Raw genomic sequence first — 12,793 nt, forward strand, 5'->3', positions numbered from 1 at the left:
CATAAATAATCTTCCGGAAATAGCAGGGGACCGCGGGTCAAAGGAGATGGAGGAACTGAGTGAAATCCAGGTGAGTCGGGAAGTGGTGTTGGATAAATTGAATGGATTAAAGGACGATAAATCCCCAGGGCCAGATAGGCTGCATCCCAGAGTACTTAAGGAAGTAGCTCCAGAAATAGTGGATGCATTAGTGATAATTTTTCAAAACTCTTTAGATTCTGGAGTAGTTCCTGAGGATTGGAGGGTAGCTAATGTAACCCTACTTTTTAAAAAGGGAGGGAGAGAGAAAAGGGGGAATTACAGACCAGTTAGTCTAACATCGGTAGTGGGGAAACTGCTAGGGTCAGTTATTAAAGATGGGATAGCAGCACATTTGGAAAGTGGTGAAATCATTGGACAAAGTCAGCATGGATTTACGAAAGGTAAATCATGTCTGACGAATCTTATAGAATTTTTCGAGGATGTAACTAGTAGAGTGGATAGGGGAGAACCAGTGGATGTGTTGTATCTGGACTTTCAGAAGGCTTTCGACAAGGTCCCACATAAGAGATTAGTATACAAACTTAAAGCACACAGTATTGGGGGCTTCAGTATTGATGTGGGTAGAGAACTGGCTGGCAAACAGGAAGCAAAGAGTAGGAGTAAACGGGTCCTTTTCACAATGGCAGGCAGTGACTAGTGGGGTAACGCAAGGCTCAGTGCTGGGACCCCAGCTATTTACAATATATATTAATGATTTGGACAAAGGAATTGAATGCAACATCTCCAAGTTTGCGGATGACACTAAGCTGGGGGGGGAGTGTTAGCTGTGAGGAGGATGCTAGGAGGCTGCAGGGTGACTTGGATAGGCTGGGTGAGTGGGCAAATGTATGGCGGATGCAGTATAATGTGGATAAATGTGAGGTTATCTACTTTGGTGGCAAAAACAGGAAAGCAGACTATTATCTAAATGGTGGCCGATTAGGAAAAGGGGAGATGCAACGAGACCTGGGTGTCATGGTAAACCAGTCATTGAAAGTAGGCATGCAGGTGCAGCAGGCTGTGAAGAAAGTGAATGGTATGTTAGCATTCATAGCAAAAGGGTTTGAGTATAGGAGCAGGGAGGTTCTACTGCAGCTGTACAGGGTCTTGGTGAGACCACACCTCAGATTCAGATTCAGATTCAGATTCTGGAGTATTGCGTACAGTTTTGGTCTCCAAATCTGAGGAAGGACATTATTGCCATAGAGAGAGTGCAGAGAAGGTTCACCAGACTGATCCCTGGGATGTCAGGACTTTCATATGAAGAAAGACTGGATAGACTCGGCTTATACTCGCTAGAATTTAGGAGATTGAGGGAGGATCTTATAGAAACATACAAAATTCTTAAGGGGTTGGACAGGACTAGATGCAGGAAGATTGTTCCCGATGTTGCGGAAGTCCAGGACAAGGGGTCACAGCTTAAGGATAAGGGGGAAATCCTTTAAGACCGAGATGTGAAAAACTTTTTTCACACAGAGAGTGGTGAATCTCTGGAACTCTCTGCCACAGAGGATAGTTGAGGCCAGTTCATTGGCTATATTTAAGAGGGAGTTAGATGTGGCCCTTGTGGCTGAAGGGATCAGGGGGTATGGAGAGAAGGCAGGTACGGGATACTGAGTTGGATGATCAGCCATGATCATATTGAATGGTAGAAGGGCCGAATGGCCTACTCCTGCACCTATTTTCTATGTATCTATGTAGGAGGTAGTTGGGGCTGGGACTATCCCAACGTTCAAGAAACAGTTAGACAGGTACATGGATAGGTCAGATTTGGAGGGATATGGATCAAGCACAAGCGGGTGGCACTAGTGTGGCTGGGGTATGTTGGCCGGTGTGGGCAAGCTGGGCCTGTTACCACACTGTATCAATCTATGACTCTAATGCAATTCTGAATGCAAAATTGAAACAATATGTTTATATGGAGTTGTTGGTGACAACAGGGCAGGCTCACGGCCAATGAGGGATTTTAACATGCATTCCTTGCCTGGACATTGGAAATTTAATGCATAGGAAGGACCTGCAGATGCTGGATTACACCGAAGATGGGCACAAAATGCTGGAGTAACTAAGTGGGTCAGGCAGCATCTATGAGGAATAGGAATAGGTGACATTTTGGGTTGAAACCGTTCTTCAGATTGAGAGTCAAGCAAGGGAGAGGGAAATGTAAAGGCTATTGGAAATATAATGGTCAATTTTGCCAAAACCGACTCTACATGAAACAACATGATCATCATCGTATTTGAGAAATAAAGTCTGGAGAGAACATTAGTTTAAAAATGGGTCCCCGTTGGAAAATCCCTTCCACTGTTGCTGCCGGACCAGCTGAGTTCCTCCAGCACTTTGTGTTTTGTAGAAACAAGGAACTGCAGATGCCTGTTTACACAAAAGGACACAAAGTGCTGGAGTAACTCAGCGGGTCAGGCAGCATCTTTGGACAACATGGATAGGTGACGTTTCAGGACAGGACCCTACTTCAGCTCACAATTTCAGTATCTGCAGTTCCTAGTGTCTCCATTTCCGTTCTCTGAAATTAAGCTACGGGTTATGAACAACAATGCCAAACTTTAAAATGCTTGTACCTTCAAAAGACAGTATGGAGTCTTGGTACAGATTGGGATGTGGACAACAGATTTATGGTTTATCTCAAATCCTACAGCAATGCCTGTAGATCACCTGGATCCTCCAGTTGTTTGCCAGCCCCTGCCTCTCCTCTTTAGTTCCATATATTGACTATCTCCCCTTTATGGGCCTGTTGCACTTAGACGACTTTTTAGGCGACTACAGGAGACTATGCAGTCGCCACATGTTTGCGAGTGGTTGCCGGGGAGTCGCCGTCATGGTCGTGAGTAGTTCCCACATTCTCGGAACTAGTCGCGGCTTCATTCTGGTCAACATTCACATGTTGAAAAATTAGCGGCGACTTGAATGAAGTTGCCATAGAGAGTAGCGAGAATTCTCGTGCCGTAGGTGCGGTGGTAGTGGGTCGCCAGGTTGTAGGTTGTCGTAGGTTGTCGCCTGGTGCTGACCGGTGAATTTCATTGGCTCATTGGGAAAAAAATGTAAGCAGTAGTTTTCAGAACCAAGGATAACCGACCGGTAATGTTAATGTCAGCCGAGCTTCACAGCCGTGTATCTCTGGCTTCTTAAAAGTTGTCGCCACTCCTTCTCACCACCCCCCCGTCCCCCCCCCCCCCCCCCCATCTCCCCCCCTCTTTTAAAAGAAGTGACCCTTCCCGTACACTGCGTTTTCACCGTCTTAATTACAGCGCCAACCTTCCTGTTCATCGTGGTGTGTGTCTGTATCACATTGGCTTTGCACCATGTATATTTCACTCAGACAGCGCTCCTCCCGCTTGCTCTGTCTCCGCCTACATAATTGGCTGGTGAAGGAAGCGATATGTGTGTGTATGTGTGTTCCACTCTGACTGTCACCATTCCAGTCGCCGGGTTTTCAACAACCGGCTATGATTTGACAGTCACCGGCAGTCGCCTGAAAAATCGCCTGAAAAATCGCCTAAGTTGGGCAGGCCCATAACACTCTCAGTCCTGATCCAGGGTTTCTGCCCAAAACATCAGCGATCTTTAGTTTTTAAGTTTAGAGATATAGCACGGAAACAGGTCCGCGCCGATCAGCGACCCCCACACAAGCACTATCCTAAACACACTAGGGACAATTTACTAATACACCAAGCCAATTAGCCTGTAAATCTCTACATCTTTGGAATGTAGAAGGAAACTGGAGCACCTGGAGAAAACCCATGCAGGTCACGGGGAGAACGTACAGTCAGCACTCACTCAGGATCAGCCCTGGTCTCTGAAGCTGTAAGGCAGCAACTCTACCGCTGAACCACCGTGCCACCCTAATCTCTTTGCATCCACAGACGTGCTAAGTTCCTCCAGCAGTTTGTTATTTTGCCCCAGATCCCAGTATCCGCACAATCTTGTGTCTCTTTATAAACATGTCATTGATAATCAGCACCGGCTGTGCAAATCCAGGCTATTTTCCTCATCATTAAATGATTTAAAGACTTGATACATATGGTTCATGGCAATACTATTACATTAAAAAAAAAGGCAATAAAATGCTGGAAATACTCAGCAGGCCGGCACTTTTAGAAAGAGACCTCGTTAACATTGTAGGGACATCAACAAAAATGTTAACATATATCTTTCACAAAATCCAATGAGGGGTATCAGACCGGAAACATCAACTCTGCTCCTCCTTGCACAGATGCTGTCCAACTTGCTGAGTGTTCCTGGCATTTTTATGTTTCTATTTTACATTCCCAGCATCTGCAGCTTCTTGAATTTCATTTCTGGCAGCACTATTGAACCCTAACCGCCGCCACTTTTGTACTTGTTTATTTATATTCCAAGGCTTTTGCAATAAGTGTGGATTTTACAGCATGGCTTTGAGCGAAGATCGAATCAGTCGCCAGTTGGGAGTGAAAAGGTCATTCGAGGCAGTGGTTGGATACAAGCAGGGAACGGCAACTCAATGAGACAGACCACTTGAACTGTGTGTAGATGCTGGTTTAAACTGAAGATAGACAAAAACTGCTGGAGTAACTCAGCGGGACAGGCAGCTTCTCTGGAGGGAAGGAGTGGGTGAGTCGAGACCCTTCTTCAGGCTGAGAGTCAGCGGAGGGGGAGATACAGAGATAAGGAAGTATAAGGTGTGTGAGCGAGACATCAAAGGGGTGGAGGTCAAGTAAAATGTAGAATAAATCATTGTTATCTAGGAGAAGGTAACAACAAAGCAGAGAGATAAAATGTGATCAGGGACAGCCAGACTGGTCGGAGAACTATGAAGGGGGAAGGGATGGAGAGAGAGGGAAAGCAAGGGTCACTTGAAGTTAGATAATATTCATACCGCTGGGGTGTAAGCTGTGGCTGCCCAAGTGAAATATGAAGGGCTGTTCCTCCAATTGACTTTCTTCACTTGAACTGTGAGTGTGCTGGAAAGACAACAATTCTGACATCTAGTGGCAAGATGCCATAACTGCACGCTTAAATCAAGAATGCTAGGAATTCAGGACGACTTTCCTTGAAGGTTAGAGATGAGAATTCATTTGGTCTGAATGTGGACATGGACATTAGCTTCAAAGGCAGGACTAAATTCCGCAGCATTACTCCAGGGTCAGTGGAATTTAGTTTAGTTTAGCTTAGCTTAGTTTAGTTTATTGTCACGTGTACCGAGGTACAGTGAAAAGTATTTGTTGCTTGCTAACCAGCCAGCTGAAAGACAATATAAGATCACAATCGAGCCATTCACAGTGTACAGATACATACATGATAAGGGAATAATGTTTAGTGCAAGGTAAAACCAGCGAAGTTCAATCAAAACTGTTCTCTGGTTGTGGTAGGATGGTTCAGTTGCCTGATAACAGCTGGGAAGAAACAGTTTCTCATTCTGGATGTGTGCTGTTGCCCCTCCCCCCCCGCCCCCATCTGTATGATAACCAGGTACGGAAATCGCTATCAAAATATGGGGGGGACCGAGGGACACAATTTCTTGGCGGTCACGCGCGCATGCGCACACTCACGCGCGGACACGGACACACACGAGGCTTCGGAGGCTTCAGCCGTGGGCCCTGTGGACGGCAATTAGTGATGGGTGCTGGCAGTCACCGAAAAAAATCGCGTAAGTGGGACAGGCCCTTTAATTTCCCATCAAGTCTTCAACTCCCACTAGTCGAGTTGCATTGAAGCTTTTTCCTAAGTGGATTTCCTTCTGAAATGTAGCAAACTGTGTTGAGATCGAACGGGATCCCACCACTGGCCACATCTTCCCGTCTCCTTCCCTGTCTGCTCTCCGCAGAGACTGCTCCCTCCATAACTCCCTGGTCAATTCGTCCCTTCCCACCAAACCACCCTTTCTCCTGGCACTTTCCCTTGCAACCGCAGGAAATGCTACACTTGTCACTTTATCTCCCCCCTTGACTCCATTCAAGGACCCAAGCAGTCATTCCAGGTGCGGCAGAGGTTCACCTGCACCTCCTCCAACCTCATCTTTGCATCCGCTGCTCTAGGTGTCAGCTGCTCTACATCGGTGAGATCAAGTGTAGACTTGGCGATCGCTTCGCCCAACACCTCCGCTCGGTTCGCAATAACCAACCTGATCCCCCGGCGACTCAGCACTTCAATTCCGAATCTGAAATTTCTGTCCTGGGCCTCCTCCATGGCCAGAATGAGGCCCACCGTAAATTGGAGGAGCAGCACCTCATATTTCGCCTGGGCTGTTTACACCCAAGCAGTATGAATATTGACTTCTCCAATTTCAGGTAGTCCTTGCTTTTTCTCCTCCCCTTCCCAGCTCTCCCTCAGCCCACTGTCTCCGCCTCTTCCTTTCTTCTTCTCTCCCCCCCCCTTCACATCAGTCTGAAGAAGGGTCTCGACCTGAAACGTCGCCTATTTCCTTTGATCCATAGATGTTGCCTCACCCGCTGAGTTTCTCCAGCATTTTTGTCTACTTTGGAGAATTCAATGTTCACCACAATCTCCTCAAGCTATGCAGACTTTAGGTAGACCTGACATAATGATGATGATGATACTTTATTGTTACGTTACCGAGGTACAGTGAAATTCTTTGTTTCTTTGCTCACAAAGTACACTAGAGTCGCCACAAAGGTGCCGACAGTCACAAAAAGACCCCATCCATTTCTTCCTTCCCTTTTTGTTGCCGGCAGCCAACCCAGACTCCAGGTCCCTCTTTTGTTGGCTAATGCAGCATTGAAACACTGCTGGTGTGCTCCAACACTGGGTGGTTCTGGTTTATGCAAGGTCTCTCCCGCTGGTTTCGATGTCAGACTTCATTTGCCGGGCAATTCTTGCAACTCTTGAGTCTGTGCACTAATTCAGCTGAGTGTGGGTCATGCATGCTGACCGGGTGGGTGGGTGGTTTGAGATCACAATCAATCTGCAAAAGCACAGGCTTATCTTTGCTGCCAAAAGTTACCAGAGAGGTCAGGTGCCTTGGGTCCGAAGAGTAATGAAATGAATTCAGTGCAGCTGCGGATATTTTAGTTCTCAATGATGTCAAGCCCCCAACATGTAAAAGGCATTCTGGAGTAAGTCACAGCCTTGCAGTAAAGACTGGATCCTGGGGATGAGATGGATGAGGCCATGGTGTTTGAACCACTATTTCTCACAGCCTGAAGATCCATATAGGAGAGATTGTGGTTGTTTAGTTTAGTTTAGCATGGATACTAATCTTTCCCCACCTCCAGTTTATCTCTCCCCCCCCCCCCCCCCCCCCCCTCCCTACTTCAGTCTGAACAAGGGTTCTGACTAGAAACGTCACCTATTTTTCTTCAGAGATGCTGCCTGACCTGCTGTGTTACACTCTAGCATTTTGTGTCTATCTTCGGTATAAACCAGCACATATTTCCATCCTACACCTGGAAACCTTTGGCCCACCGAGTCCACGCTGACCATCGATTGTCCGCTCACACCAGTTCTGCGTTTTCCCACTTTCTCATCACTCCCGACACACTATCAAATTAAAAACGCCCATTAGCCTTCAAACCCCCACGTCTTGGGGCTGCGGGAGGAAATCCACGCGGTTACAGTGAGAACGTGCAAACTCCACACAGACAGCACCCGAGGTCAGGATCAAACCCGGGTCTCTGGCGCTGTGAGGCAACAGCTCGACCAGCTGCGCCACCGTGCCGGTGGATGTTTGCTCTGTTGATGAGCCCGTCCACGACCGCAGTAAAGAGGAACTGGTGAGAGTTGGCCACAGAGCAAATTACTCACAGAAAGCACTGGCACCTTGCCAGCGTACATTCCACAAGTCAGTCGTTATGCTCAGACAAAACCTCAAACACACAGAGCTACAATCACTTTGCCTTCAGCTGCAAAACACACACGCACACACACACCACAATAGAAGACACTACTTCAGCTGTCCTTTCATGCTCCTCTGACTCCTACACACAGAGACCAGCAGCCCAGCGCCAGCTCAAACACCAGAAATCAACTAGACAGGAAACACATTGTTCAAACAAGGGCGGGTGGCTTTTCTTCACAAACAGAGCAATGCCCATCGGCAGCAAAAGCTTTTCACTGTACCTCAGTACACGCGACAATAAATAAACTAAGCATGTCAGCTACAGGTCACTCCTTAAAGGACGTTCTTTTAGGAAGGTGATGAGGAAAAATGTCTTTAGTTAGAGGGAGTGAATCTGTGGAATTCTTTGCCACAGAAAGCTGTGGAGGCCAAGTCGGTGGGTATTTTTAAGGCAGAAATAGATTCTTGATTATTACGGGTGTCAGAGGTTATGAGGAGAATGGGGTAGGGAGGGAGTGATAGATCAGCCATGATTGAATAGCGGAGTAGCCTTGATGGGCCAAATGGCCTAATTCTACTCCTATTCCTTATGACCTTATGAGACGCTGCCTGATCAGCTGAGTTACTCCAGCATTTTGTGTCTATTGGTGTACACCAGCAAAGGTGTACACCAGCAAAGGTGTACACCAGCATCTGCAGTTCCTTCCTACACACAGCAGCAATCAAATCTGGGTTGCAGCAGATGTGTTTCCCTGGCCTCAGGTTGTAGAAGGTGAATGTTTGTTGGGTTTATCCTTGTCACGTGTACTGAGATATAGTGAACAGCTTGTGTTTTACACACTATCCCGGCAGATCACACCATACACGACTGCAGCAGGTAGTGTAAGAAAAATTACACAGAGTGCAAAGTATAGTGTGTAAGCAGAAACTGCAGATGCTGGTTTACACCGAAGATAGACACAAAATGCCGCAGGAATTTCAAAGGTTCAAACAGCAGCTCTGGAAAAAAGGAATAGGTGGCATTTTGGGTCGGGATTATTCTTCTGACTCGAGACTGGTGCCTGACCTGCTGAGTTACTCCAGCACTTTGTCTCTATCTTTGGTATAAACCAGCATCAGCAGTTCTTTGTTTGTACAATAAGAAATGCATAGTCATTGATTGGGATCATACTGCAAGCTTACGTTGCTTAAAAACAAACCCAACCTAGAGACAAAATGCTGGAGTCACTCAGCGGGTTAGGCAGCATCTCTGAAGAAAAGGAATAGGTGACGTTTCGGTTCGAGACCCTTCTTCAGACTGAGAGTCAGGGGAGAGGGAAACTAGGGGTATGAAAAGGTACGGGACAAATCAGAGCCGGCACCGATGACCATATATCATGCATATATCCCTTTATCGCCTCTTCCACAGCCAACAATGGACCATTGTGGGCTCCACCTTTCCTTGGTCATCGGTGCCAGCTCTGTCCGCTAGCCTTTGCCCACCCAACTAATAATCAAAACCCCTTCACCTGTATCCACCTATCACTTGCCACCCCCCCCCCCTCTTTTGTAACTTTCACCCCCCCGACTACATCCAGTGTGAAGTAGGGTCCCGATTCGACGCAAGATTCCAGCATCGGCACTTCCTCGTGCCTTCAGTCGGCAGCTGTTCTGCAGGAGCTAGTGCGTGTGGCCTTTTAAAAGCTGCTGCTTCACAGAGAGCAGCGCTACGACAACTCAACTCCACTGGAAGCAATCAGCAACTGAGCTGACGTGACCCGATTGCTTCCGGCTGTGCTCCCAAACAAGCACGGTGCAAGGAATGACACTGTTCTGCTTCCTGCACAGAACATGCATGGATAACGTCTTTCCATGCCTGGTCTAATCTCACACCCAGCGTGACGTACCCACAAAGAATAACATCTTATTGCAACCCACTCGGGAAAAGATCAAATTTCAATCTTGCAGCACAGCAAAAGGCAAGACCATGACAATAAAAACATGTTCCTGTCAGTTAGAAACTCAGATTTTTATTCACAATGCAGTCTCAATTATTAAAATTTAGTTGAATTCAAAGGGCTCCAGTTTAACGTCTGCTCCCATCCTCTTCAATGAGCCTTCTAGGTCAAAGTCATCTCCAACTTCAACTTTAATAAGCACTTCATCCCTTTCAACGCCAACATGTGATTGACGCCATTAGTACAAGAGGATTGATTCACGGCGATGCAATTTCACATTGGTGATCACGCAGACTATTTTTCTCTCCTGCTGTGACATATTAGTATTTTCTTCTTTCCTCCAAGTTCCCTGTTTCTCACGTTGTCACCATCTCCTTAGCAAAGGGAACATTTACAATAAAACATCCCTCAGGGGGAAAGAATCTCAGCCCATGGGCAAGATGCAATGCCATAGTCACACTTCTTTAGTTTAGTTTGGAGATACAGCGCGGAAACAGGCCCTTCGGCCCACCGAGTCGGCGCCGACCAGCGATCCCCGTACACTAGAACTATCCTACACGCTGGGGATAATTTAATTTTTTTACCGGAGCCAATTAACCTACAAGCCTGTATGTCTTTAGAGTGTGGGAGGGCACCGCAGATCCCGGGGAAAACCCACGCTGTCATGGGAAGGACGTCCAAACTCTGCACAGACAGCACCTGTGGTCGGGATCGAACCGAGGTCTCTGGAGCTGTAAGGTAGCAACTCTACCTTCTCATTAAATTATCAACATTCTGCCACCATTTCATGTTACAGGTAAAGTATGGGTTAGATTTAAGTGCTGTTGCTCTCATCCGAATCAATGTACTCTGATATACAAGCCGAGTAACAATAGTTACGTTTCACAGCACGCCAATTTGTCACCACTGCACAATGCTGTAATGGAGGGCACAATTAGAACAGCAGCTACGTTAAAAAAAACCACACTGGAATAAGATGCTTATGCAGATAAATTTGGTGATGTACGACACAACCTCGAAGCATGCAATTCAGAAGTGATTTCACAAGTACGTTAACTGGCATCAGCCGCTTAGACATATAAATCAGTTTATTTTTCTTTCCAGCATGCAACCTGGATTCACGCCAGATTTGTAAAATCCTCGGTATTATCAGGACCTGCAACGAACAGCAGGCAATTCCTCTCAGGAGACACCTCTAAGAAACTCTGCTGTGAGGCCATCTGTAAACGCTGGTGCGGTGCCAAGCTCGGAGGAGGACAACTAGATCGCTGGTGCACCGAAGCATTCGAATTCTCAGCGGCAGCTTTTTCACAGCACTCCGAGAGTCCCACTGACTGCAACTGATCTGCGAGTTCCTCGATCAATCTTCTTGGGGGTGATTTAGCAGAGGGAGCTTCCCCCAGAGCACATTTGTCTGGATACCGTGAGCCTGCCGAGTGTGCAGTATCTAAGCCACAGCTCAATTTGATCAGAGGCTCCGTGACTTCTCTATCAGTCACACAGTCAGCCTCTCCTCCACGAGGCAATCCATTTCTCCCCGTTTCTTCAGAACTACAGTGGTGAGACAAATCACCTTGAGATAAATCAGATTCTCCTGTATCAGAGGATGAGCAACTTGATTCCTCATCTCCCTCGCTTTCCGACTGCAATGATTGGGAGTCACCCGTCCCTCGTTTGATCTGATTTTCTTCCTCCTGAACCAACAGTGCCGCTTTCTCCAGTTCTTTCAGTTCAAAGCCCAAATCATTCTTTGTGACCTTTACATTCCGTAGTGACTCTGCCAAGGATGCAAGTTTCTTCGACCTAAAGGGAGAAAAAAACAATTAATATTTTCAGCGGGGGGTATTTAACATGAATTGTACAGTATAAAAATGTCATAATATATGACGGCACGGTAGCGCAGCGGTAGAGTTGCAGCCTTACAGTGCCGGAGACACAGGTTCGATCCTGACTATGGGTGCTGTCTGTACGGAATTTGTACATTCTCCCTGTGACCGCGTGGGTTCACTCCGGGTGCTCTGGTTTCCTCCCACATTCCAAAGATGTACAGCTTTGTAGTTTAATTGGCTTACGTAAATTGTAAATTGCCCCTAGTGTACAGGATAGTACGAGTGTACAGGATGGTCGCTGGTCAGCATGGACTCAGTGGGCCGAAGGGCCTGTTTCCACGCTGTATCTCTAAAGCCCAAAATAGAAGAGATTGAAGAAATCGCAAGATCTGAATGACCTTGTCACCTAATATACCCTGTGGAAAATTCATCTCTAATCCTGGCAATTCACATAGATCTCGAGTTTAATTTTACCCCAATAGTATTATCAGTTGGAAGAAATGTGGCCCGAGACTTTGTATGATACTCAGTTATTATATTTTTAAACAATTTCGGATGAAACACAATTGTAAGATAATTTCAGATTTTACAAGTTTCATTACTGGATCTTTATACACACACCACGCAGATGATATAACATGCACACTATGTTTCTTGTTACATTCAAAATCAAATTCCCATAAAAGGATCTAAATGTTTGGGCAATCGTTAATTTGATTTAAGGAGGCTTATTCCGATAATTCTGATGGTACTTCCGTGCAGGAAATTGCAGCGAATTGTGTACACAGCCCAGACCATCACACCAACCAACCTCCCTTCCATTGACTCCATTTATACCACACGCTGCCTCGGCAAGGCCAGCAGCATAATCAAGGACGAGTCGCATCCTGGTCACTCCCTCTTCTCCCCTCTCCCATCAGGCTAAAGGTATAGAAGTGTGAAAATGAACACATCCAGATTCAGGGAGTTTCTTCCCGGCTGTTATCAAGCAACTGAACCTACTAGAGAGCAGTCCTGAACTACTATCTATCTCATCGGGGACCCTTTGATCGAACTTTACCTTCCATTAAACATTATTCCCTTATCATGTATTTGAACACTGTGAATGGCTCAATTGTAATCATGTATAGTCTTTCTGCTGAATGGATAGATTTACACTGTACCTCAGTACACTTGACAATAAATTAACACTAAAATTGAGATGACTTGCTCTA

At 46.3% G+C, this 12,793-nt stretch overlaps 1 protein-coding gene across 1 annotated transcript in view; it reads right to left on the minus strand.

Moving 5' to 3' along the window:
• Positions 1-9,805: 9,805 nt before the first annotated feature.
• Positions 9,806-12,793, minus strand: part of shq1 (SHQ1, H/ACA ribonucleoprotein assembly factor) — a 354,350-nt gene continuing 351,362 nt past the window's right edge. The window contains exon 13 of the mRNA XM_055647696.1: positions 9,806-11,553. Within this exon, the coding sequence (XP_055503671.1) occupies positions 10,869-11,553 (685 nt within the window). The 3' untranslated portion in view covers positions 9,806-10,868. The remainder of the gene's footprint in view (positions 11,554-12,793) is intronic.

This window comes from Leucoraja erinacea, chromosome 16 (assembly GCF_028641065.1).
Source record: "Leucoraja erinacea ecotype New England chromosome 16, Leri_hhj_1, whole genome shotgun sequence".
Lineage (NCBI taxonomy): Eukaryota > Metazoa > Chordata > Chondrichthyes > Rajiformes > Rajidae > Leucoraja > Leucoraja erinaceus.